This window comes from Aethalodelphis obliquidens, unplaced genomic scaffold (assembly GCF_003676395.1).
Source record: "Aethalodelphis obliquidens isolate GAN/ISIS:26980383/991018 unplaced genomic scaffold, ASM367639v1 scaffold38, whole genome shotgun sequence".
Lineage (NCBI taxonomy): Eukaryota > Metazoa > Chordata > Mammalia > Artiodactyla > Delphinidae > Aethalodelphis > Aethalodelphis obliquidens.
Genome location: NW_020837982.1, coordinates 6,143,788 through 6,170,661, shown reverse-complemented (window position 1 = coordinate 6,170,661; position 26,874 = coordinate 6,143,788). Strand labels below are relative to the sequence as shown.

At 58.1% G+C, this 26,874-nt stretch overlaps 1 protein-coding gene and 1 long non-coding RNA gene across 5 annotated transcripts in view; one reads left to right on the top strand and one right to left on the bottom strand.

The window, feature by feature from the left end:
• Positions 1-3,617, top strand: part of LOC113632874 (uncharacterized) — a 28,376-nt gene extending 24,759 nt beyond the window's left edge. For 3 of the 4 annotated variants that reach the window (XR_003437979.1, XR_003437978.1, XR_003437976.1), the window contains one exon: positions 2,235-3,617. This is a non-coding gene — a long non-coding RNA (uncharacterized LOC113632874). Of the gene's footprint in view, positions 1-608; positions 702-2,234 lie in introns of all 4 variants that reach the window. The other variant, XR_003437977.1, reaches the window with a different exon arrangement.
• DOC2B (double C2 domain beta) lies at positions 315-24,307 on the bottom strand. The gene is made up of 9 exons (XM_027130571.1): positions 23,853-24,307; positions 16,075-16,154; positions 12,507-12,581; positions 9,969-10,078; positions 9,702-9,828; positions 6,908-7,065; positions 2,157-2,238; positions 1,252-1,348; positions 315-667 (listed from the first exon to the last, which is right to left on the bottom strand). Exons 1-9 carry the CDS (start codon positions 24,217-24,219, stop codon positions 531-533), a joined length of 1,233 nt encoding a protein of 410 aa, XP_026986372.1. The 5' UTR covers positions 24,220-24,307; the 3' UTR covers positions 315-530.
• Positions 24,308-26,874: the final 2,567 nt, after the last annotated feature.

The following is a 26,874-nucleotide window of genomic DNA, read 5'->3' as shown; positions in this document are numbered from 1 at the left end:
GCTTGGCCTGTGCCCACGTTCACTGGGAGCTCCAGGATCTTTACCAGACTCCTGGCTCTCAGGTCAACTTTTCCCCCCAACCCAGTCATGCCAGAGATGAGCAGATGTAGTCAGAACCTCCTTTTGGGAATGAACTTTCTTCAGCGTCCTGTCTTGCCCCTGCCCAAAGTCTCTTTCTCTTACTGTCCCTCTCCCTGATGGTACCCCCGCTCTCTCAGCCTGGAGGCCCCTGCGACTCACTGCTGACCTCTAGTAGGGTCCTTGTCTTCTGGACAGCCCCATCTGCTTCCTCCGGGTGGGTGCTGAGGCCAGGGTCGGCGAAAGCAGGCCCAGCTCTCTGCCCCCGCTGTCCCTCGGAGGGGCTGGGCCTTCATGGCCTCTAAGCGGGGGCTGCAGTGGCTCTGTGTCCAAGCAGGCGTCCTGGATCTCCCCAAACATGGGGGCGAGGCCCTTAGTGGCAGCTGAGGAAGCCCAGGGCCAGGCCTGTGCTGGGCCGGGCAGGGGTGGGTGCAGCGGGCAGGTGGGGTGGGTCAGTCGCTGAGCACGGCCCCCGGGAGCTCGTTGGTGAGCGTGTGCCAGCGCTCGATCCGCTTGTCCTTGTTCTTCAGGCAATCAAACCAGTGCTTCAGGCGCTCGCCCTTGGCATTGATGCCCAGAACCACGCCGCCTGCAGAGGGGAGCCGAGAGGCAGCCAGGACACGGTGACCTCTGACTCTCAGGGTCTCTCTGGAGCCAGTACCCCCTGGCACCCCTCCCAGACTTTGTGCTCCACGGCCAGACTCTCTTCCCTGCCCACCTGCTCTGAGGGTGGACCGTGGTCTGACTGCCACACTCTGGGAGCCCCCACTCCCCCAGTCAGGGCCCAGGGATCCTGCTCTTCCTTTACCCAGGACCAGAGCAGTACCTGCGGGGCAGCACAGGGGCTTGTGTTGGTGCCAGGGCAGCTCCACTGCACAGCCACCAAGCCCACCCCAAATGTGGGGCCACGAGGGCTCAGAGTCCAGCCTGAGGGGCTGACCATCATCACCTTTTACCCCTGCTCCACCACAGACTGCTGTGTGACTCGGCCAGGCCTCTTGCCCTCTCTGGGCCTCTTTCTCTGTCACATGGGGTCAGGCTGGATCATGTCTATGGCCCCAACTTTCCCCACAGGCCAGGAAGGCAGGACTGTGGCCTGATTCAGGGCCCCTGCCCTTTGCTGAACCCAGGATGGGCATGTTGCTAAAGAGCATTCCCATCGTGTCCTCTCACCGATGAAATCGTTGGATTTTCCAATGTCATAATCCCAAACGGTGATCTCCAGGGTCTTCTTGGCCAGGTCCCCGTGCTTAATCTCATAACAGAATTCCTGGTGGCCAGAAGGGGAGTGTCAGGACCAGTGACACACGGCCTGTAAGTCGGCTGGTGGCCGGGAGGGTGGGCAGTGCACAGCAGTGGATGATAATGGATTCTCACCCATCTCACCCACTTCCATCTGAGAGCCCAGCTGAGATCCTCGGGTCCCCTTCCCTCTGACCCACCTGCCCCTTTGTCACTGAAGCTGCTTTTCTCAGGATCCTCAAGAGTCTCCTTACTGCAAGTCAGCGCACACTTGGCGGCCTTGGCATGCTTGATCTCTCTTGGGTCTGATTCTGCTGACCATTCCCTTCTTTGTGGAACCCTCTCCCACCAGCTTCCAGGATCCTTCAACATCTGGTGTCCCCCTCGCTCCCTGGCAGCACCTCCTCGGCCTTCTCTGCCTGCACCCGAGTCACTCAGGCTGTCAGAGGCTCCCCTCCCTCATTCTCGTTCCTTGGAGCTCCTCTCCGGCTGCACCCACCCCCTGGGCTGAGGACCTGGGTATCTATCTGCCCCCACCTTCCTGGCCGCTCACATCCTCACACCACCCCCTCCACATCTAACATGGCTACAATCCCATCAATTCAATTCTCCGAAGAGTTTCCAGGCCGCTTCCTCACTTCTGTCTGCACCATCTTGGCCTGGTTCAGCCTGGCCTCACTTCTCCCACCAGTCCTCCTAGCCCATGGCTGGGGGCTCTCCTGTCAGTCCCTCTCCAACCTCCAGCTCCCACAGTGACCCTTGAAAAACCCAGTCCCTCCGGGGTCCCCTGTCCTGAGGGAGAGTGAGTGGCTCATGGCTTCCCCAGCCTCTCATACCTCGTTGAACTCTGGGTTTAGGGTTTTCTTCTTTACCGCTGTCTTATGTTTGGATTTCTTGTCCACATCTGGCTTCAGGTATCTGGAATTACAACCAATCAACAGGCAGAGAGTGAGAAGATACTGAGCACACATGGAGCCAGCAGGGCTTGGAAGAGAGAGATTCCCAGGCCTCCTGTTCATCCTAACCCTCGGATGTCCCCAGCACTACTCTGTGACAAAGGTGAGCAGTCAGTGCAGTGGGAGAAGCAAGTGGGTCCTTCATCACCTGGACCTCTGTTCACAACCCATTCCTGATGTCACAGAGCCCCTCCATCCCCTAGGAAAGAGGATTTTCTTTATTTCTGGAAGTCTAATTTTCACAGCTCTCATTTCCCACCAGAAAAACATTTTTAGCAAAGTTGGTCCCTTGCTAGAGCTCTTCTTTTTGTAATAGTAGATTATGGAGATAGAATTCACACGCTATAAAATTCATCTTTCTCAAGTGTATAACGCAGCGGTTTTTAGCATAGTAGCTGAGTTGTACAACCATTGCCACTACCTCACTGGAGCTTTGAGGAAGGAAAAAAGGTCTTTTGGGCAGTGACAGCAGTGCTTCCTGAAGGGAAAGAGGGAAGCCCTGCTTGCGGGCCAGCTCCCTCCACGGGCATCAGCTCCTTAGACTTTGATGCAGAACAGCAGTCTTCATCTGGGGCTCAGAAAGGTGGAGGGACTCACCCAGGGTCACACAGTTGCTCCGCACAGGGATGGTGCTCAGAAGCCAGGCCGTGTCCTTTGCAAAGCTTCTTTTACCCTGTCCCTGCATGGACACTAGTGACAATTGCCCTGCTCCTGCTGACAGGACCACATCTGTCTCACCCACCACCAGCTTCCTGGTATCCAACTTGATGCCTGGCACTGGGTGGGGTCAGTGAACATAGAAAGTGGTACCTTATTATTGCTTTTCTGTGCACTTTATAAAAAAGTTGTGATTGTTATTACATAAGAAATACTGGTTCGTTATAGAAACACTAGAAAATATGTATTAACAGAAGTTGGGGGTGGGGAAAGAAATGAATACACAGGTCTGCACAAAAGCCTGTTCCTTAGCAGCTTTGTACAGCCATCAGAAATTGGGAACAGCCCCCATGCACTTCAACAGGAAGTGACCTGACGGACGACTACTTGGCAATGCAGACCTACAGACCGAACTCTGGGCTCAGGCACCACGTGGCTGGCTCCCCAGAGCATTAAGTTATGTAGGAGTTGCCTTTATAAGTCAGTCTGGAAAAGGCAAAACTGTTGTGACAGAAAACAAGTCAAATGGTTGACTGGGGCCCGGGGACCTTTCTGGGGTGATGGCATCTGGATCTTAACCATGGTGGTGGTGACAAGATTGTATACTTCAGTCAGTCACACTTCAAAAGGGGAGAAACCTACTAGATGTAAATTATACCTCAATAAAGATGACTTTTTAAATAGGTTGGGGGCTTCCCTTAAACACTTACCCAGAGATGGTGAATTTCTGCATTCCTTACAAGCTTCCACGCACTCCTTGACTCGTCTTTGCCTGTTTTAGTTTAGGGGCGAGGAGGAGGGATGGGGGTGGTCCTGCACAGTGGGAGTGTCTCCCAGCCCTGCCTCCGGAAGGCCCTGAAGGAAAGCTATCCCAGGCTCCCTCAGCGCTGCACGGCCAGTGTCCGTCCAGTGATCCTCACGAGGCCCCAGCTAGGGGTCATCCCCTGTCCTGCCCCCAGGCCTTTGTCTATGCTGTCACCCTGCCTGGAGTCCCTTCTTGCCTCACCTCACCATTGCATGCAGGGGAGCTTCCTGAGGGAGCGTGGCCTCTGTGGGTGAGAAGTGCACCCTGGCCACGCTCCAGGGGCCCGCCCATGGCTACTCACCCTCCCTATCAGCACTCCCTCCTGCCTTGGCCACCAGGGCTCAGGGAGCCTCCCTACCAGTGCCACCGCTGGTCCCTTCTGCACAGCAACTGCTGCTCACCTGAGGCCCCTAGAAGACAGCAGAGGGCTGGCGAAGGAAGGGGTTGCCCAGGGCAGCACAGCAAGTTGCTTTGAGCTTTCTCAGTGCCCCTGGGTGTGAGATGGAGGTGGTAACAAGTACTGCACAGGGCTGCTGGGGGGCTTCAAAGAGGCCTAGCACAGCCCTGGCACCCAGCAAAAAACTCGGTATGTGTTACTGATGATTGATTGTAACTATTAGCAGACCCTGAAGAACTGGATTTGGGGTCAGCTTCCAGCCTGGGGAAACTGAGGTAGCTGTCATCTGGGGTGAAGTTAATAAAAATAAGGGTGCCGACAAAAGGCCTTGGCCCATCTAGCTTTGCCCCTCAGCATCCTCCACCTCCACCGGGCACTTCCATGTAGCTCTCTTCTCAGGGCCCCAGATGCTCCGCTTGGAATCTCACCTGTGCCTTTATTTCCCCTACTTTTAGCAAAGAGAAGGCCCACGGTCCATGAAGGGGCCTTTCAGAGATAGGGAGCCCTGAGGAGGCCTGAGCAGCAGCCCCTGCAACTCACCCAGGGAATTTCAATCAGATTTACAGGTTTCTAGGCTGCTGGGGCCCTCCCTCTGATACACGGGGCCACCCACAGAGCTGCCTGTCTGAAAGGCCACGCTGACCCGGCCCATGGCTGGAGGGTGGGCCCAGCAACTACCACACCTGTGGCGGGGGAGCCCCAGGCATGGTGGACAGGCCCTGCCAGGGCTACCTCTCCCTGGCTGTGGGAGGTGGCTGGACCCTCTGTTGTACGAGCTGAGACCCTATTTTCTGGATAACACAGCATGAGCCCCTTGAATTCCTATCAACTTGGCAGGTGGGAACTAAGCCCAATTTAGAAATTTCACACCAGCCTTCCCTAGTGGCACAGTGGTAAGAATCCGCCTGCCAAAGCAGGGGACACGGCTTCGAGCCCTGGTCTAGGAAGATCCCACGTGCTGCAGAGCAACTAAGCCTGTGCGCCACAACTACTGAGCCTGTGTGCCTAGAACCCGTGCTCCGCAACAAGAGAAGCCAATGCAATGAGAAGCCCATGCACCGCAACCAAAAATAAATGTTAATTAAAAAATTTTTTCACACCATTTTGGCTTCAGATCATATTTTCTTCCATAAGAACATTCTAGGGCTTCCCTGGTGGTGCAGTGGTTAAGAATCCACCTGCCAATGCAGGAGACACGGGTTCAAATCCTGGTCCAGGAAGATCCCACATGCCGCAGAGCAACTAAGCCCATGCGCTGCAACTACTGAGCCTGTGCACTAGAGCCCGCGAGCCACAACTACTGAGCGTGCACACCTAAAGCCTGTGCTCCACAACAAGAGAAGCCACCGCAATGAGAAGCCTGTGCACTGCAACAAAGAGTAGCCCCCGCTCGCCACAACTAGAGAAAGCCCAGCACGCAGCAACGAAGACCCAACGCAGCCAAAAATAAATAAAAATTAGAAAAAAACCCTCTAGCATCACAGTTACAGGTGGAGGCACCATCCTCCCTCCCCAGAGACAATCACTACAGTATCAACACTGGTGCCCCCGCCCCACTACAGTTTGCTTTGGGCTCAGCATAGCTCTGTCCACGTTCATTCACCTCCCTCATTTATTCTCTTCAACTGCATAGTACTCCACTGTACACAGATGCCACATTTTATTAATCTGCTAATGAACACTAGGCTATTTCCATCTTATTGCTATTAAGCAATGCTGCAAAAGCAGCTTTATGCCAGGGCCTGGGTCTCTAGGACGCAGACCTGGAAGGGAAATGATGCGGCCACAGAGCGTACGCATCTTTCTAGGTTACCGAGTATCACTTACTTTCCCTCCACTTTAGAGTCTAATTGTCTTCTGAGCTATTACAGCATTTCCGTTCCCAGTGGTCTCTGATCCACTGGAAATCATTGTCTTGCTAATGGTTGAAGTTGGGCCCCAACATTGTTTTTTGAGCAGAAAACCAGTAGTCCTTGTGATGGCCTCTGTCACCTGGGCCTCCTTACTGTCTCCTGAGGCCAGAACCATCCCTCCTTCTTAACTATCTTAAATCCTCTGTCCCTTTCCCTGAGCAGAAACACCTCCTTTCTGCTGAGTCAAATTCCTCCCCAAGTCCTACCCTTCAAGACAACCTCGCTACGTCCATCTTTTGTTTGTGGAGCGCACCGAAGCACAGACGGTGGTCACCAAAACACAGGCTTTATCCCTCTCCAAATGGCCACCAGCTCCTGCCTGAGCTAGGATCACAGCCTGTCCTGACCCAGGTTCACAGCTCTGGGGCCCCTGAATTAAGTCTCTCCCCAGTGCTACCAGAAGCCCCACCTGTCAGGGTTTGGTGGACCCCTATCTGTGTCTGTGGTACCGTAGAGCACTGCCCACACATGCCCAGCCCTAAGTCCTGATGGAGTCCCTTCACTGGATCTTCTGGCCTCCTGTCCCCTCCTCCAACCTGCTCACAGCCTTTCCTGGGTCCCGTGACCACAGAGAGACCTGATCCAAACATCAGGAGATAACTGCTCTCTATCTGTGTGACTGGGCTGCCACTCAACTGCTATGGACGTCAGTTTCCTCATCTGAGAAATGGGTTTGGCCAGACTCAACCCACAGAGTTGCCCAAAGAGCGCAGAAGAGTATGACCTCGTGGGCACAGCACCCCCTGTGCTTCACACAACTACTTGCCACACGGACTACTGATCTCGACGCATGGACCTCCCTAGTCCCTGGAGGTGAGGAAGTGGGGAAGGAGGCGGCTGGCCTGGGCTGCACACTCACGTTTTCACGTAGGGGTCTGAGTAGCCGTTGGCGTCCATGGCAGCCAGGTGTGCGCAGCGCACGATGCCGACCAGCAGGCCCTGCTTCTGCGAACTGTACTTGAGGGAGATGAGAATGCGGCCCCGCTCCTCCAGGGACTTGTCTTCTGTCTTGTCCACCTGTGGGGCAGGTGGGTGGTCACTCAGCTGTCCTTGCCTGCTCCCACCTCTCCTGCAGCCACAGGCCCAGGCCAAACGGAGCCCGCTGGGTGGTGAGCGGTCACCCTGGCCCTGGCCCCCTGGAAGGTGCTTCTTGGAGCGTCTTAGGCACATTCCCAACCCCAGGGGGAGCTAGGAGGCAGGTGGGGTGTGGCCTAGGCCTGCCCTGCCTAGCGCCTGCCTCGGATCAGACCTCAACTCCAGGCCTCACTGTGTGGCCTCCCCACCCCAGCCAGCCCACTGAGACCATTCCTCACCCTCCTGAGACCACCTGTTTCTACCTTCCAGCTGCTACTCACCTGGAACCCCTTTCCTTTACCCTCGGTCCACCCAGCCTGAGCCCTATGACCCCCCAAGACCCCTCCTAGGTTTCTCTGCCAGGCTCCTCTTGCACTCGGTCCCTCTGCTCTGGACTGTTCACTGCCTGGCACTAAAAGGGCAGCTTACGTGGCCCCTCCTGGGCAGGGGCCATACTTGCACCTCTCTGTAGATGGGGCTCCTGTTAGGTGAAGAACGACTATCTTCCCCAACTCCCACACCCAGAGCAGACATGGCTAGCTGATGACTGAATTCACCCGGAGCTCAAATGCAGCCTCAGTATCTCCTCAACACAGTGCTCAGGCAGCCTGTACCCGTGGCTCAGAGGAGGCGGGTGAGATTTAACTACCTGCCACTCGGGCCTAGCGCTTTGTGTATGACAGCCTCACTAAACCATGGCTCTTGTGGCAGCTGTGATGTGTGAAAATTAAACAGTACAAATGAGCGGGGATATTTTCAGCTGTTTTTTTAGGATAGGATATACTTTGGATTGTTTCACATGCAGACCATTGAACTGGGCATCGTTCAGTATTTACGGAGAACGAATAAGGTTTACAAGGCTATGTAAAATCTGAAAGGTATCATCAAAATGAAACTTCACTGCCGATTGATTTTTCTGAACTGTACCCTTGTCATTGTGGGTCCCTGAACTGGACCAGTGAGATCCTAGCAAATTCAAGCAAGGCTAAGCAAGTCCCTGATCACACCTGCTGCACAAGCATGCATGCTTTCACGCACCCCCCGCCCCGTGCATGAAACAGGTGCTCACACGTGCATTCCACGCTCTCACACACTGCTCACACACAATTCACACACCACACAGGTGTTTGTTTATGTCAGGGATCAAAACTCAGAAACACAACTCCAGCAGGAGTTGGTGTTGCCTTTTATAAGTGACATATATTATTTGGAGAAACTGGGTCACCTATGGTTAGTGACTAATAATAAAATTAGAAGGGTTGTCTCCATCACACAAATATCTATGAGTGGGAGAGAACGTGACAATGGAATACAATTTGCTCAACTTATGCAAAAAGACAGAGCTGGGTTTCTGGGAGGGAGGTCTGACCTCAGGTCACTTGTTCCAGGCCAGGCTGCTAAGCATGTGTCTCGGGGCCCTATGGGGGAGGGGTACAGGCCCTCGGGGGACAGCTGCTGGACTGTCCTCTTGAGCTTTCCCATTGCCCAGACCTCTGGTAGGGAACTGTCCTGGGGAGGGGACTGTGCCCTGAACACCATGCAGTCCCTGAAGGCATAGGTTTCTTAGGGTCCCGGGCCTTGGACCTCTTGGCCAACCCCTCCTGGCCCTTTTGAACTGGGTGAAGGCAGGCCTGGGGAGGGGAAGGAACGGGGAGGAGAAGGGGGAGGGGAAAATTGCTCAGAGACTCTGGGAGGGCTCAGCTGCTGCAGACGACCCGGGGGCAAAATTGGTTTTGACGTTTTCAAACAATTGCAATTTCTAGGAAAGAATGATTTTCTGTCTCCTCTGGGTATCTCACAGGCACCTCACGCCTAACATGTTCCAGTTGTGCTCCGAGCATCCCCAGCTGCTCCTCCCATAGTCCTCCGCATCCCAGTTAATGACCCTTCATCCTCCCAGGTGCTCGGGCCCCAGGCCTGATACCGATCTTCAGCCCTTCTCCTGCCTCCACTGCTGCCCTGCCTAGGCCTGGGTCCTGCTCCTCCCTCCACCCTGCTGGTCTCCCCGCCCTGGCCCTCCACTCCCTCCCATTCTGAGGAGCCTGTTAAGTCCTCAGAGGCCTTGGCCCCTGCCTAGCACCCTCCTGTGGCCCGTCTCACTCAGGGATAAGGCCAGAGTCCTCCCAGCATCCCCAACCCCCAACCTCTGCTCTCAGCTCCCAGGACCCCCTCCCCTCACTCTCTCTGCCCCTCTCATTTGACCTCTCGCCTGTGCCTCCCACATGCTGGGCACTTTTCCATACAGGGCTTTGCACCTGCTGTTCCCTCTGCCTGGAATATTCCCTGCTCGCTGGGTGAGCCCTCCCAGAGCACCCGTCTAACCCATTGACTCCTCTCATGCTTTTTTTCTCGGCCCTGATCCCTGCTGAACAGACTATCTGTTTGGGTCGTTTATTTCATTTTTTGTCTGTCTCCCACCCAAACTTCATGAGGGCAGGGAGATTTATCTGTCTCCCCAGCATCTGCAATTGTGCCAGGCACATAGTAGGTGCTCAATAAATGCTCCTGGCCCTGTGCTCACGGCAGGGTGGGCCCTGGACGGCTGCGGAGCCCAAGACCGGAGGTCGTGGCCCACTCACCGGCAGCTGCTTCTCCAGGCAGATGCTGAACGTCTTGGTGTGGTTGGGCTTCAGCTTCTTGAGGGGCACCCGCGTCTCCCCTATGAACTCGTTGTGGCGGAATTTGTCCTCATCACACACCGAGATCCTGGAGGGCAAGGGGCCTCTCAATTTGCTGCCAAAGTCAGTGCAGATTTGCAGGCGGTGGGCCGGGGGATGTGGGGAGGGCCTGCCCTGTGGACAAGGCTGGGTGGGGTGGGGGAGCCGGCGGCCTGGGGTCTCACCCACCGCAGGGTCTTTCGGATCATGTCTTCGTCTGTGATCCCGTAGTAAGTGAGGGTCTCATTCCACGTGGGGTTCAGAGTGTTTCGGAGAGTTTTTGTTCTGAGCTTATTTGCCTGGAGAGAGCAAAAAGGATCCTCTGAGTGTCAAAGAGGGTGATGGGCAATGTAATGGCCCCAAACACATCCCAATCCCCCAGATCCCGTGCATAAGTGCTCTTCCCTGGCAAAGGGGGATTAACGCTGTTGTTAATCCGCTGACTTTAAAATAGGCCGATTGGGGACTTCCCTGGCGATCCAGTGGTTAAGACGCTGCACTTCCAATACAGGGGGTTTATCCAGATGATGTGGATGGGCCATGTCCCACGTCATCACAGGGCCCTTAAAAGTAGAAGAGGGAGGCGAGAGAAGAGTCCGAAGGAGCGTGACAAGGGGAGAAAGTCAGAGAGGCGACACCGGCTTTGAAGATGGAGGAAGGGGCCACGAGCCAAGCAAAGGGGGTGCCTCTAGAAGCTGGAAAGGAAGGGGAAATAGCTTCTCCCCTCGAGCCTCCAGAATGGAACGCAGCCCTGCTGACACGTGATGGTAGCGCAGTGGGACCTATGTCGGATTCGCACCCTGCAGAACTGGAAGGTGTGAGATTTGTGGTGTCGTAACACACCCAGTTGGTGGTCATTTGTTAGCGCAGCCCTAGGAAACTACAACAGGAGAATCCTGCCTCCCAGGTGCGTGCCCAGGTGTGTGGCAGGGGGTGGGGGGACGGGGGGGGGAGGGTGTCTGCAGGAGGCGTGGTCTGGGCGGCTGGGAAGCCTGGCTTGGACCTAGATTCTCTCCCTCAGCCTCCTTGCCTTCGCTCAGGCTGGCCCCTGCCGGGAAGGCACCTCTCCTGGAGGACGCCTGGGGGCTGCCTCCCCTCCTTCCTCAGTGCTTCCAGAGATCGTGGTTCTTAGACTCCTTACCTGCCTTGCCCCCTTCAGACCCTGACTTCCGTAGCCGATTCCCTTTGATGTCCACAAACCGGCCCAGGCTTTGAGGTCAGACAGCCCTGGGTTCAAATCCCAGCTCCACCACTTACATAAGCTCTGTGGAGCCCAGTGGGTTACTGACCCTTTCTGAGGGTCAGGCTCCAGGGCGTAACACCACGTCTCTCTCAGCCTGGTTTGTAGGACCTTCTCTATAAGGTGCTCTGTGAAACTCTGCCCTACGAGGGAATCTATCCTATGGGGGGGGGGTCCCTAGGATTCAGCAGCCAGGTACTGCCGACTCGAGGTCCCAGGAGTCTAGAGACGCACGGTCACTGAGCCCCCGAGTTGGGCCCCTTCCCCTGGTCGCGTGGCCTTCACAGCCCTGGGGGTCCTCCCTGCAGCATGAGGACAGGGAGGCCTGGAGTGGGGAGCCTGCTCCTCCAGGTGTAGTGGGAGGTCCACTGCCCTTTCTCCCGCAGCCCTGCCTTCCCTTCTGGGATGGCGCCCCCGGACCAGGGGCAGCCCAGGCCCCAAAGTTAACTCAGGCCCCAGCAGCCTGTGGCTCCTCAGCCTGGGGTGGCTACCTGGGGGTGGGACCTCCCAGTTGGTCTGCAATTGTCCTGAGCAGTGTTGGGGAGGCCCTCTGCCCAGGGGGGTGCCCCCACTGCTGACTCTTCCTCTCTATCAGGTCACTCGAGGGCCAGGAAGGAACTCCCCCAACTTTAGCTTCTAAGAAGGAGGCCAGGACTAGAACACCAGCCACTGGGCTCTGCTGCTCATGCTTCTGTGTCCTGTGTCCCCTGTCCCTCTGCCTCCACCCTGGTCTCTACCTGGAAACAAAGCTGCTGGACTCCAGTTGAGTCCCCCCTGGCATGGGGTCTGCCCTACTCAGCCCTTGAGATATCTGTGGGCTAGGGAAGGACCCAATTCTGAAAAGATGTGACCTTCCCTCCCATGACATTACAAATAAAACTACACTGAACTGTAAGACGTACGAAAGGAAGTCTCATCACGTTCTGATCTTCTAGTGCTGAAGGCCACCTTGATGCTTTTCGTAGAGAATTTAAAAAATGGTTTTTTCCCTCTCCTTTCATAGATGCACCTGTTGGGCTGGTCTGCTTGTCAGGTCATCCGGTGCAGGAACAAGGGTTCTGTAGTCAAATAATTTGGGCAGTTGCTGACTACTCCATCCCTCTTGTGGGGCATCACAGAGCAGCCCATCAACACATTAAAGGCTCTGGTAAGTCCTGCAGTAAAGAAACCTGTTTAACAATGTTTCCCAGTGTTATCTGGCCACAGAACCCTTTGTTTGCGCACAGTATTAACGTCCAGCTGAGAGTGTTTCTTTTAAAACGCTGGCCTAGAAATTCTCCCCGGGAGTTTCCCCAACTCAGCGGACAGGTGGTGCTGACTCAAGTTCCCTGGGAGGCCTAGAGGGTGTGGGGGTGACTGGGTGCTCTGGGTGGAGGTGGAGTGAACCCCTCAACTTGCTTGGGCTCTGAGTGGGTGTGGGAGCTGTGGGCCTCCCTGGGTGCCCCAAGCCCAGCCTGGACCCCAGTCGCGGCAGGAGGGCTCCTTACCTTACTGGCTCCTGGCAGCAGGTGCAGCTTGACGTAGGGGTCTGCCAGCCCATTGTGGTCCATCGGCTTCAGGCCCTGAGCAGAGGAGAATGGTGAAGGGTGTAACTGGGGGCTTGGGGACAGAGCCGCCAAGGCCCCCAGGCACCTGGGTCAGCAGGCATCCCCGCCCCTGGGCCTCCTGGCTGGGTCCATTCATGACCCTCTTCACAGAAGCAATCCTGCCCCACACCCCCAGAATGGGGGCGGCGAGGAAGGCTCCGTGCTGGTGCGATCTCCCCCCCACCGCCGCCCCAAACGTCTGGCCCTGGGCAGGCGACAAGGGGTGCCTTTGTCAGATTGGACTCTTTCTGTTTTCCTTATCTTGGAGGCCAGGTGACTCACTTTCTCTGAATGAGGCCCTCGTTCTCCTGCTGTGGTCAGGCCTTTCCTTCTTCCCGATCCCCCTTCTCCCTGCTCCCCGTGCACTGCGACTTCCCTCACAGACCCGAGGTCCTTGTGACCCTCTGTCTGCTCATCCACACGCTTCCCTGAGGCCATGGGAAAACATTCTGTGTCCTGGAGACCAGGCTCAAGTTCTCTCTGGCTTTGCCACAGCCCCCTGCCAGTCTGTGTCCCCAGAGGCCACACAAGCTGGCCGGCCAGGGAGGGTCCCTCCACAAGATGGCAACCCTCACTCACTCCCCCCCTTTTTTTTTTTTTTGGCAGTATGTGGGCCTCTCACTGTTGCGGCCTCTCCCGTTGCGGAGCACAAGCTCCGGACATGCAGGCTCAGCAGCCATGGCTCATGGGCCCAGCCGCTCCGTGGCATGTGGGATCTTCCCGGACCGGGGCACGAACCCGTGTCCCCTGCATCGGCAGGCGGACTCTCAACCACTGCGCCACCAGGGAAGCCCCCCCTCACTCACTCTCAACCACCAGTCAAGTGTGCACAGCCAAGGAATTCACGGAACCATAAACAGGGGCCTAGGTGACCTCACGCTCGCTCCTGCTTGTGCTAATCGTCTATTCTGCTTCTGGGATGGCACACGGGGATGGAGGAAGGCAGCTGGGGCATGTGTGGGGTAGAGCTGGCAACCCCACAGCCTCATTCAAAGATGAGCTGCAGGGCTTCCCTGGTGGCGCAGTGGTTGAGAGTCTGCCTGCTGATGCATGGGACACGGGTTCGCGCCCCGGTCTGGGAAGATCCCACATGCCGCGGAGCGGCTGGGCCCGTGAGCCATGGCCACTGAGCCTGCGCATCCGGAGCCTGTGCTCCGCAACGGGAGAGGCCACAACAGTGAGAGGCCCGCGTACCGCAAAAAAAAAAAAAAAAAAAAAGAAAAGACAGGCAAAGATGAGCTGCAAGTTGGCTGCTCATGACCAGCCCACCTCCCAGGGGAGCTGAGGCTCTTCTCCCCCGTCCCCACCTTGGTTCGGAGCTCCCAGGTAGGGGCTGAGATCTGAGGTGGGGTCTTCCAACTTCCAACCAGCACTGCTCGGCTACTGGGAAGGGGCCCACAGGTTTTAGAGCCAGGCTGGCCGGGGTTCAGGTCTCAGCTCCTGCACTTATCGGCTGAGTAAGTGGATGACTTCATCTGCCTCCTGAGCCTCAGCTTTATCATCTGTAAAATGGGTTAATAGTCCCCACATCTCAAGGTTGTTGGGGGAGCTGAGGAGGCAATGCTGATGCGGGGCCTGCTGGTGGGGCATTTGCTCCCCCCTTCCCCTAAATGCCGGGCCCCTTGGAAGATGCCGGAGAAGCTGCTGAGGGCGGAGGCATCTGAGCTGTGCTGGGAGCTGCCTGGGCTCCAGCTCTGCCCTGCTCCTTGGGGCTGGCTCCAGGACGAGGCTTGGCCGGGCGGCCCTGCATGCACTGTGGCAGAGAGACAGACCTTCCCAACACAGGCCTCTCATCCCGCCTCTCACCCTTTCACACGAAGGTGGAACTTTCCAGTTCTGCTGTGGATATGAGTGCCCATACGTGCGTGTGCGTGTGGGGGGTGCGGGGGTGGGGGGTCTGCTGCCAGGCCCTGTCCTGCAGGACAGCATTAGGTACTGAGCACTCACTCATTAAATGCTCACAACCACCACATAGGTGGGGATGATTAACCCTATTTTACAGATGAGCAAACTGAGGCAGCTCTGCTTACCTAGAGGGAGGGAGGCCAATCTAGGGTCCAGCACTGGGGCATCTGGCATCCTCCCAGGGGCCCCCGAGGGGCTCTGCCTGTCGGCCTCAGCCTTCCTACCCCCTGGGGCTCCTCCCCACACCCCAGCCCAGCCCCAGCTCCTCCCATGCCTGCACCGCCCCTTCCCCTGCAGAACTGGTTCTAAGCAGAGGATGAACTGGAGAATGTGGGAGCGACCATGGCTCGGGGGCCTCCCATCCCCCAGCTCCAATGCCTTGAGTGATACAAACCCAAGTGGACACACGCGTGTGCACACACATACACCCCCCCCCACCAGTTCACCCACATAGCCCCTCTAGAGCCTGGGTAGGGAAGGCGGGGCACACAGCACAGGAGGGGCCTGGAGTCTGGGTGGGAAGGAGAAGGGATGGCTCTGGCCAGAGCAGCCTGGCAGCCAGTGCCCATTCCCAGTCCCCAGGCCTGGACAACCTCTACACAGCTGGGTGGAGGGAGAGGGGAAGGGGTCTGCCGGGGCGTGCACCCTGCCTTCCACCTCAGCACAGCCGGGGGTTATCAGATTCCCAGCTCTGTGCCTAGGGCAGGTCTAGAGCCCTTTCGAGGAGGGCAGGGCGTGCCCTGTGTCACAGCCCGAGCAGCTCCCAGAGGAGGGGGCGGGGGCGGTGCTGGCCCAACAGGGACACTGCTCACCCCTGCCCCGGTGGCCCAGCCACGGCAGCCCAGGCCGGGTGGGGCACAGCCGGGGCCGAACCAGGCAGCCTGCCCCTCTGGGTGAGCAGAGCCACGGGCAGGGCGGGAGGAGGGGCAGAGGAGCTCGCAGGTTGGGGTGCTGGTGGTGCGGGGCTGGGCACGGGCAGCGATGCCGGAAGCTCCTTGCTCTGAGCCGGCCCCAGGCCCTTCCACGGCTCTACCGGGAGGTCTACCAGGCTGCACGGCTGCCCTTACCTTGCGGGAGAACATCAACTTGGGCACCTTCCTCCCAGGGGGCGCGTCGCGGTGTGGGGACGAAGGGAACAGCGTGGCTGAGAACACAGCTGACGGTGCCAGCCCAGGGCAGGACCAGCGTGGGGTTCTCAGACGTCCACGCCTCCACCCAGAGAGCAAGCTCAGGCCGGTGCGACCAGAGACTAATCCCCCGCCTGGCGTGGCGTCAGCGTCCAGAGCCTCCTCGGGGAGTCCGGAGGCACCCAATCCAACCCTTCCTCTTGGCCTGCAGGACAGGCCTGTCACCTCCCTGCCCGCCCTTCCCTCCTTCGACAGCTCCCCAGCTCTGCAGCCTCTGTCTCCTGAAAGCTGCCCCCCACCCGCATTCTCTCTGCCTTCTCTGTTCTACTCTTTCCCCTGAAAACCTCGCTGTAGGGGAGGCAGCTACATCTCAGGAGCAGCTGAGATGACTGAAGCAAGAACTCCCTCCTCGCCCTTTGCGCACAGGTGGGGCCTACCTTGGCCTTGCTGATGGTGCAGTGGAGAGCGTTGTTCTCCTGGTCGTAGAGCAGGCTGAAGTCCAGCGTGCCCAGGGCGGCTGCAGACAGGGAGGGCTCAGGTCATGCCGGGCCCACACGGTGGAGAAGTGTCAGCCACCCCTGCGCGGCCGGACGAGGTGCCACGGTGACCGCGCTGACTGCCACCAGCAGAGCACCTGCTGCGTACCGACCCCCCCCAACCCCTGGGAAGGAGGCTCGGGGGCCCGTCTCCTCCAGCACCACGAGCGGCGAACTGAGAGTCAAAGCCAGGCAGTGGGCCCCTGACCCCTACGCCGTGCCTCGTGGCCCGTGGCTGGTCCAGGGTGGGGCCACATGTGCTACACACTCAGCTAAAGGGGTTCCTGTCCTCCTGGTGCAACCACTGGCCAGGGCTCCACACCTCAGCTCCCCCTGCCTCTTAACTGTCCCAGCCTCTTAACTGTGCGAGACGGCAGAGGGGTCAGGCTGTCCCTGCCTCTTAACTGTGCGAGACGGCAGAGGGGTCAGGCTCTGCAGCACCGCAGGACCCAGCCCGGCCGACTGGCTGGCCCACTCACCGTCCCCCAGCAGCACTTGGGGCTGCGGCTCCCTGGTCTCCCCGTTCCCTCTGGAGCGCTGCGCAGGGTGTGAGGAGAGAGCTGGGCCCGCGTGCTGCTACCCCCAGCCTCTAAAAGGCAGCGAGTGATTCCCAAGGGCTGGGCAGAGGGTGCGGCAGTGATTGGATGCAGCTGCCGCCCTCGGGCGTGATCACACGCGGCAGCTGTGGCTTTTCTCACGGACATGGTTCCCGGCCTGAAGGCTGGGATGGTGGGTGGGAGCAGACCTCAGGGGCAAATCTCTCCCCCGAGAGGTACACATTCACAGGATGTCTTTAGAAGCCCAGATGCTCCTTGCAGGCTGCTGGGCTGGTCAACTGGCATCTAATTCATTCATTCACTCATTCATTCATTCATTCATTCTTTCTTTCTTTCCCAAGTGTTTACAATATGCCAGACTCCAGGATCGAAGATATCAATAAGACAGGGTTCCTGCCCCGAGGAAAGCACAGCTTAATGGGAGGAACAGATGAAAAGGATTGGTCAAAACAAAGTCTAGTGGGCCAGGACTGATGGAGGGTTCAGGGGGGACGCCTGGCCTGGATGTGAACTGGGGCCATCAGGACAGGCTTCCTGGAGGAAGTGACACTTCACCTGAGCCATGCAAGACGAGTAGGGCTTGGCCAGTGCACCTTGGGGCCGGGGGGAAGGGGCATTCCAACCACAGGCCAACCCAGAGGGTGGGGGGGCGGAGTGGTTGGAGTGATGCTCGGGGGGAGGCCAGGGGTGCCCAGTGTGGGTCTAGAGCAAACCACAGCCTGCTGGCTGAGTCCAGCCACTGCTTGTCTTGCGCCCCAGCTCCTAACACAGGGTCAGGCACACAGCTCAGTGTCTCTGTCGTTGTCTCGCGGGGACACCCGTAGGGTGCGAGACCTGCCCTCTGACGTCTGACCCTGGGTTCATATCCTGGCTCTGCACTTCCTTGCTGTGTGACCTTAGACAGTGTATCTAGCCTCAGTGTGCCTCAGTTTCCTCATCTGCAAAGTGGAGACACAGCAGCATCCACCTCATAGCATTGTGCTTTAACACCGCGCCTGGGGTACAGAAAGTACTCAGTAGATAATTATAGAAGGAGCGTATCCATTTAGGTGATTTTTCTAGATAACTGTACTTGCCCCTCTGAGACACTTTCTGGAATGAACTCATTCCGAATTGGATCACTCCCCTCCCAGCCTTCGTGAGTAGAATACACAAATGGTCACTTACACTTTTCGGAATAACCTGAATCATTGCTATGACTACGGTTACTGTTCTGTGTGTCAGAGTCCCAGCCCAGACACAGAAGGGCATGTGAGATGATTCTTCCACCGAGGGATCCCAGGTGGCCACTCTGTTTTGAGGTTTTCTTCATTTTTTCCGCCTCCTCCCTTGCCGTCAGCTTGAAACTCCTGTTAGAGTACTTGCCTCTGGTAGCACAAACAGCTCTCTCTCCTATTCACTAGTTACTTGTCTCTTCTATGAAACCAGGTGAGAATACTTGTTAAAATTGTGTCTAAACTAAAAGTCAATAGGCCATGGGACTTCCCTGGTGGTGCAGTGGTTAAGAATCAGCCTGCCAGTGCAGGGGACACGGGTTCGATCCCTGGTCCGGGAAGATCCCACATGCCGCGGAGCAGCTAAGCCTGTGCACGACAACTACGGAGCCTGCGCTCTAGAGCCCGTGAGCCACAACTACTGAGCCCGCACACCACAACCACTGAAGCCCACACGCCTAGAGCCCGTGCTCTGCAATGAGAGGCCACCGAAATGAGAAGCCCGCGCACCACAGTGAAGAGTAGCCCCCGCTCACCGCAACTAGAGAAAGCCCGCGTGCAGCAACGAAGACCCAACGCAGCCAAAAAAAAAAAAAGTCAATAGGCCTTGAGTGGAACCTAAAGTCCTTTTCCCTGAGCAGAGCATGCGTGCTTTAGTCCAGGTGTATCCGGCCTTTTGCTGCCTGTATCCTAGCTCCCCTCTGTGCGGGTAAGCAGGTGAGGTGCTGTAAGGGAGTGATCTATCAACACGTCTGTAACAACTAACAGCCATGGGCCCGAGCTTCTCCAGGCCCAGGCTTTTGTAATAATAGTCTCTAAAGTTCTTGGCTTTGCACGACATTAAATCAGTCTGCTGTTCCCTTCAGACCTAACCTGTGGCTTGTGCCCCCCAGACATTTGCCTCCTGAGGGCAGGGACCATGCCTCGGCCACACCTCCGACACCAGCAAAGAGCAGATGTTCAATCCACACGGCCAGTCCATCCAAACCAACTCATTCTCCAGCTTCTCACGGGAGCAGAGGTGTGATGCTCATCTATTAAAACAACACAGTCCACGATCTCTGCCCGGTTCCCAATTCCAGAGAAGGACAAGCCGGCAGACAGAGTCCCCACTGGGAAATTCAGCTCCAGGCGGGGAGAGGGGTCCCTTCCACTGGCTCTACAGACATCCGTGTTTAAGGAAGGCCCGAAGCTGCCCAGTGAAACCAACACCGGTATTCACTTCCCAGGAAGGAAGAGCAAGCCCAGTGCTGCCCCAGGATGGGATTGATGAATTGCTTTGAACTCCAAATGCAAGTTTTATAAGAAATAATAGTCTATAAATAGAAGCTCAGTCACCATTTTTAGAGACTTGCCGGTGGTGGAGCTCTCTGAGAGAGCTCATCGCCCGATGTCTTTATTCCCTATTTGGAGAAATGAGGCTCAGAGAGGGGAGGTGATTTGGTCAGGGTGGCACAGCAGAGCTGGAAGCAGAATCCAAGCCTCTTCACTTCCATCCTGAGAGCTCCCGCCTTAAAGCTTAGTGGCTTCCGAACATTTTTTTCTGCCTCTTTGTTTAGCTGAACTCTTGAGAGGGTGGAAAGGAGAAACAAAAGAGAGAATAACAGAATTGCTCTCGGGGTGTGGGGAGCGGGAAGGGCTCAGCCTCCACCCTGGAGGAGCCTCTGAGTTGAAAACCCCCCTGGGCTTGTGCAGGCCAGGCGGGCCCTGAGGGCAGGTGAAGGTGCTTGTCTGTGTGAGCCACGGGGTCCTGTCCTCCAGCCACTCAAATCACACCTCCTGGCTGAAGTTAACATCCTTGGATAAATAATGAGTCTTGGTCACTAATGGGCCTTTGAGAGTTGTCACCAGCTTGTTGATAATTATAGAGCTTTAATGGGGCTAATTCAGAGAAAATCAAGCTCCAGCCCCCATCAGTTCCTCTAAGGCAGCACATCCCTCTGCTCTGCTGACGGAGACTGACAGCATCATTTTGACCTTCGTTTGCACCTGGACCTTCCTCGCCCGTACACCCTTGGGAGGAGGAAACCAGCCCTGGTTTTGTTTTTTTAAGAAAAATGTCAGCCTCTGAAATAGTTTAAAAACAACAACAACCACACAAAAAAAAAACCATGGCAAGAACCACAGAAAATGATCAAGCCTGCGTCGAAAGCATTTCATAGTTGGGGAAACTGAGGCACTGACCAGGCGTTGCAGGGGGTACAAAGAGGAATGAGCCACACATCATATAGCCCTGCTTCTCAGGAGCTCAGAGGCAGAGGGTTAGGACTTTTATAAACCTATTCATTTGCCTGCTTTACATTGTTCAAAAATTTTCCACTGCCACCTGGACTCAGTTCAACCTCCTCGGTGTGGCATTCAATGCCCTCTGTGATATGACCGCTTCGGCCTCACCATCAGAGGCCTTTTCCCCTTGCTCCAGCCACTCGACTCTTCCTCCTTGCACTAAGCCAGGCTGCGTCCCCCCTCCTCCCAGACTCAGAGCGCCCCCTCTGTGGGGGAACTCTGCGCGAGCCGGTGCTTCCCATCTGGGATCCTGACTCCCTGTCCTCACTGCTGGGCTACTTGTGTGTCACGGTTTCCATGAACTCCCTGATGGCAGAGATCGTGTCTCAGGCATTCTGGAACCTCCACACTCAGCATAGTGCCCGACACCTAGTTGGTCTTATAAGGTTAAGTGCATAGAAATACGGTCCGGGTAGCATATGACTTAGCTCCAAGGAAAGGGAATCACAGCCAGTGGGTACCGGGAAATTATTCGAGCCGAGGGACTTCCGGGCAGGCCTAACAGCGACTCCTCCCCTCCATCCTTGCTCCAGGCCTCTGTGGGGATCAGTCCTGACCTAGCCCAGGCTGAATCATGCAGGTGTAAGCATGGGCAAGAGATGTAATTCTGGCCAGCGAGACAGAAGGACAGATCTGCTGGGGACTTCTGGGAGAGGCTCCCTCACTTTTAAACTGAGACATGGGAGAGGAAACTGATCCTTATCAAATTTAGGATCTTACTGTTACATGTGATGTCTGGACCTGCAGCAGCCACTTTGAACCATGAGGGAGGTCAGCCTAAGAGGAAAAGGGCATGGCCATGTGGAAAGACAGAACCATCACCACTGATGCTGCTGACGAGCGGCTGCATGAATCTACCCCAGCGCCCCATGACCTCGACACCCCTCACTGTTTAAGGCACTCTGAATTTTTTTCTGTCGCCTACAACCCCCAAATATCCTAGTCGTTACAGCTTTGAAGAATGGACTGCTTCCACAGGTGGAGATTGGGTGGGAGGGCATCTCAGGCAGGGGAGCAGCACATGCGGAGGGTGGGACATAGGACCCATTGGGAGGGCAGCAAGCAGTGGAGTCCAGGTTAGCCAGGCTGCACTGTGGACCACTGGGAGGGGAAGGGCACTGGGCGGACACTTCTAACTATAATGTTTCTGCATCTTCTCCCCATCAGCGCTCCTCTATTAGATCAATTTGGAACCTGTCAATTTTGTGCTTATGCCTTGAGGTGATGGGCTTTAAAGAGAAGGAAAAAAAGACCGAATAAATAAACAGCACTTCACTCTCGGCCTTGGACAACAGAGCAACCGTCCTAATTTCTTTTTGTTAGAACAGACATAATCCAATAATTAGGGCAGCAAATAGCATAACCCTGGCTAAAGCTGTAATGAACCATCTGGCTTGAATCATTCAGGCTTATTGGAGGGATCTGGTTGTCAGAGCTGGGACGGGGGTAAAGCCTGGAGTATTGGGCAGAGAGCAGTTCCACCCCGGAACCCGGTCCCCCCACGGGCAGGACCCAAGATTTCTGTGCTCCCATGGTGGGATGTTTGTTCGGCCGCTGAGGGGGTCTAAGCCCAGGGGGGCTGCCCCTTGAAGGGAATGAGGGGGCCAAGCTGGCCCTGGCCCAGCCACACACCGTCCTCCTTGGCTCTTTTCAGCTGACTGCCCTGGTGACATGGGTGTGGCCAGCCCCACGGTTCAGGCTGGCAAGGCTGTGTCAGACCTTGTACCGCAGACCTCAAGTGCGTCTGTCCCCTGGCAGGACAGTGAGCTCTCTGGGTCCGGGGCCCCAGCCCTGTTCCCTCTGTGCTGCTAGGAGAGTGTTCTGTGAAGGACTGCTGGGTTGATGGACTGAAGATGGGGCACTTTCGGGTCCCCTCCTTGCCTGTGGGTTCAGGGACAGCCAAAAGAAACCACCAGATTTCTCACCTCTTAGCCGTATGTCATCAGAGGGCCCTGGGTGGCACCAGGAGGGCCTGAAGCCCAGGCAGAAGCCCTGCCCTGCTCGCTTGCTCCCTTGGCATAGCAGGAAAGAGGCTGGAAATGGGAACAAGTTCCTCACCCCTTCTTCTGGAGCTGGCTGAAGATTCAGGACATGCAAAGGGGTGACCTGGGTCTCAGTTAGGGCCTGCCCAAAGACACAGCAAGTGAGGGGGTGCACCTTGCCCAGGGTGCCAGGAGCTGGGGGGGGGGGTGAAGATTAAGGGCACAGCCTGGAGGGCAATAAGCTCTCCCGACCGTTTCCCCAGGCTGGCAGGAAAGTGGAGGGACGCCAGACTTCAGCCAGAGGGCTGTGGTCCAGGCCCGAGAAAGTGCAGAGCAGGCAGCTTCCCAGCACAGGCCCGGCTCCGAGCGACCCACTGTCTGACAGGCCTCCTACCACTTGCACCTGCTGGGCCTCCCTAGGTAGGGTGATGAGAGGTCGGGCCCCACCTCTTCCCGCAGTGGTCACCCCCACTGTCAGCTTCCAGAGGCACATTTTATTCTGGGGGAAACTCCAGACCCCCAGCCTGAGGCCCGTGTGGGCATTCAAGCCAGACGCAGCCACCCTTGCTGCGCTGCGCGGGGGATGGGACCCGGCGAGCCTGGGGGAAGTCGGCGAGCGACCCCTGCCCCGGGAAAGGTCCACCTCCCAGGCAGGGCCGGCGTCTGACTCGGGTTTTCCAGCTCTGAGAGTCACGCGGCTGGGGCTACAGCTGGGCTGGGGGCCTGGCGAGCAGCGCTGCGCCCATCCCCACCCCAATCCCGCGTAAACCCATCCCGCACCGCCCGGCGACCTCTACGTTCTCGGTTTCCCCTCCAGTCCCGGCGCGGGCACCCTCAGAGCCTAGAAAGGCGCCAGGAGCGCCAGCCGGCTGGGCCTCGGCCCCGGAGGCCCCGGGAGCCCTGGCGCTTGCCTAATCCCTGGGGCTCGGGGCTCAGCCCCGGAGGAGGAGGCGCGGGCTGGGGTGGGGGACCCTTCCCGACCGGGGAAGCGGGTGTAACAGGTGGGCGAAGGTCGGCGGCCCGGTCGAGCGCAGCGGCGGGACCAACGGACACGGGAGGAGGAATCACCAAGGTTTCTCCAAAGGACAAGCGGCCCCGCGGTCCCCTGGTCCTCGGCCCCCCACGCCAGCCAAGCCGCCGCGCTCTGCGGCCGCCGGCCCCACCAGGGAGGCCGTCCGGCCCGGGCCCCGGGCGCCCTCTGCCTCTCGCCCAGCCCGACCCTCGGCCGAGGGGCCGATCCGCCGCGGGCTCCGGAGAGGGGAGCGACCACGCGGCCAGCAGCAACTGGTGTCTCCCCGGGGCGCAGTTCCGCCCTGCCTGGGAACAAAAGCCGCCGCCCGCGCCGGGGCTCCCGGCGGGAGGGCCGAGAGGGGGCGCGGCGCGGGCTCCGGGGAGCTGGGCCCCGGAAATGGGACACCCCCAGGGGGCCCCCAAACTTCCCACCTCTCCGATCTGCTCGGGGGCGGTGTCAGGGCTGTGTGTGCCGGGCGCGCGGAGAGCGCACAGCGGCCGGGGGCAGCGACACAGCGAGGGGTGTGCCGGGGGAACCGAGACCGCAGGGGATCCGAGGGCGGGCGAGGTCGGGAGCGAGAGCAGCCGCGCAGGGGCGGGGGCGAGAAGCCGGCGGGTGGGAAACTTACTGCAGTCGTCGGACTCGTAGCCGTCGGCGTCCGGCTCGTCCTCGGGCAGCTTGGCAGGCGGTCGCGCCGTGCTGCGGCCGGGGCCGGGGCTGGCGCCGTAGGCTCCAAACAGCTGGTCCACATCCTCGTCGTCGTCGCGGGCGCCGTCGGAGGGGCTGCGGCGGCCCGCGCTGGCCGCGGCCGGGCGCGCGGGGGCGTCCGGGGGTGCAGCGGTGCGGGGCCCGGCGTCCGGCGGCAGGCCCCGCGGGAAGCGGGGGAAGTAGTCGGAGATCTGTTTGATGGGCCGGATGGGGCCGGGGCACACGTCGATGGCCATATGCTCCTGGATGCTGATGGTCGCCTTCTCCCCGCGCCGCCGGAGGGTCATGCAGGCAGCGCGGCCCCGCCCGGGCGCGGCCCGGCCAGACTCGGCGCGGCCCCGGCCCGGGGGCGGCTCAGCAGGCCCGGCTGGGAGCGGCGGGGGCTGCGGGCATCGCCGGCAGCGCCCCCGGACGGCCCTGACACGGCTGCTGCCTGCTCGGCGGCGGCCGGCGCGAGTGAGTGCCAGGGGCCGGCAGGCAGGGGGCGGGCCCAGCCCGCGTCACCGGCAGCCGCCGAGCAGTGCGAGAGTGCGGGCGGCGAGGGCGGCGCGGCGCGGAGCGAGCTGAGCGGCGCCGCACTCACTCGCACTCACACCGGCGCGCACGCCGGCCCGGGACCCCGCGCGCGCACACCCGGCGGGCAGGGCCACCGGGCGCCTTCCACTCACGCACCGCAGGACCGGCGGGGAGCTGAGCAGGGCCCCGCACCTTCCCGCGCGTGCCCGCACTTTCTGGGCTCCGTTCACACAGGACACATACCGGTGTGCAAGGACACTACCAGCGCACAGAAACGTGTGCAGAACTGGGCGGAAGCTCCCACTGCTCCCACCTGCAGGACACACGTACCTGTACAGAGTTGCCTGAGGCTGCGGTGGCACCGTATATCCCCCAGTACATACACATCCCTAACAGTACACACAAACAGCACTCGTCGAGGTGGTCAGGGGACCCAGGGCACCCCTGTCCCCAGCACACCTAACAGGACATACGAACACACCCAAAAAGTGATCAGGGGACTCAAGGCACCTCCCAATCCCCAATCTAGCAGGACACACGGCCACACTCTAGGAGTGCCGGACAGGGTGCTCACACACGAGCAAGACATCCACAGCTGTACAAGGTCACTACTGGCACAGTCTGTTCACCCTTCCTCTCAGGTCCCATACAAACACACTCTCTGTAACCAGGAGTCAGTCTCTCACTTGGTCCTTGAGTAGGTTGAGTGACCCAGCCCCCGCCCGCCCCCCATGGGGACAGGGTGGGTGAGGACCTTGACCATAAGCCGTGGTCAGGAGAGGATGAGGGCAGGCAGGGCTGGGCATCCCCAGGGAATGATGAGCGAGGCAGAGGTGGAACGGCAGGGTGTGGCCAGCCCACAGGCTCAGGCTTCCCACATGATCGGATAACCAAACAAATGCCCAGCCCTGGCTGCTGTCCTGCTTTCCCAGGAACAACGCTCCGTTGGGAACGGCTGCTGCTTATACAGGTGTGTCCCCAGAAAGCCCAGGGCACAGACAGAATCCTGTTCACTCTCTGGTTCCCACTGAACGTCAGAAATGCTTATCTTCTTGGCTGGGTCCCTTCCAGGAAAACTGAACGCAGGACCCCAAGCCTGTGCCCCTCCACCCACCATAACCCCTGTGGAGGTGTGGAGAGCAGAGAGAAGAGAGAGGAGGCCTCGCCGTCATCACTTCCAGTTGCATCATTCTGGCAGATCATTGGCTCTCCCTGAACCTCAGTTTCCTCAGCTGTGAAGTGGGGCTACTGCCAACCTCACAGCATTGTGGGGAGGCCGCATCTAGCAGAGCATGGCAGGTAAGAGGTGCTCACCAGCGTCGGCCTTCTCTGCACCCTTTCCTTCGGGAGATGAGACTCATTGGTGAGACGTGATGGGGATCCACATGTTGTTTCACGACAAGTCCTGAAATGGATGGTGAAGGTCACCACCCACCCTTGAAACCTACGGTATACTCTGTCAGGAGCCTTCAACAGCTGTTATCTCACTGATTCCTTTTATCACCCCACGATGTAGGCAGGGTACAATGTTCCCATTTTGCAGGTGAGGAAATTAAAGCTCAGACACAGTGACTTGCCCAGGTGACTGCTGGCTGGTGGCAGAGCTGGGGTCCTGACTTTTTGGGGGCTTCCACTGCCCCCATCCCCGCCTCTCCCTTCTCACCCCGAGAGAGCAGAGCTGGGAACACAGGTAAAATCTTGCTCCCCAGAGCTCTCCTTGAGGCTTCTCGAGCCCAAACTGAGGAGGAAGAGAGAGGGGGGCCAAGGGTCTTAGGGGTTACAGTAGGGTGAACCAGCCTGGGGGCTCCCTAAGGACCATCTGGGATCCTGGTAGGAGAGAAATTCAGCCTAAGAGTCAAAGGCCATGGGAGGGACAGGAGAGCCTGGAAGCCTAACACAGTGAGTGGGTATCCCATTTCCAGGAATGCTTAAGGGGATTAGTCCTTAAATAGGCACAGAGTGACATCTGTGCTAGAGGTGGCTGCACCACAAAGCGATTACGTAATGACACAGGCACTGAACCATCATTTCCTAATTCATTCACTTGAGGAGCACGAGAGTGTTGTCACCCTCTTACAGGTGGGGAAACTGAAGCTTCGGGAGGTATAGTGACTGGGAATGAGAGCCTGGATATCCTGACCCTGTGCCCCTTTGATGGCAAGGCTCTACCCGTGAGTTCACTGGGAGTGGGGACAGAGGGGGCTGATCACTTCCTCCTGGCTTCCTGACTTTCTGTGGGTCTGGCTTTCTGGAAGATCAGCCCCCGGCTCTTGGCTCTGCAGGTGCTGGCTCTGGGGAGGGTCTGGAAGAAGTGGGAGTGGTGGGCCCAGCCTCAAAGCATCCAGTCAGTGAATGCCAGGATGACCACTGGAGAAACACGTGGCGTATCTGAGGCCAACACCCAACGGGGAGTCTGAAACACCCCA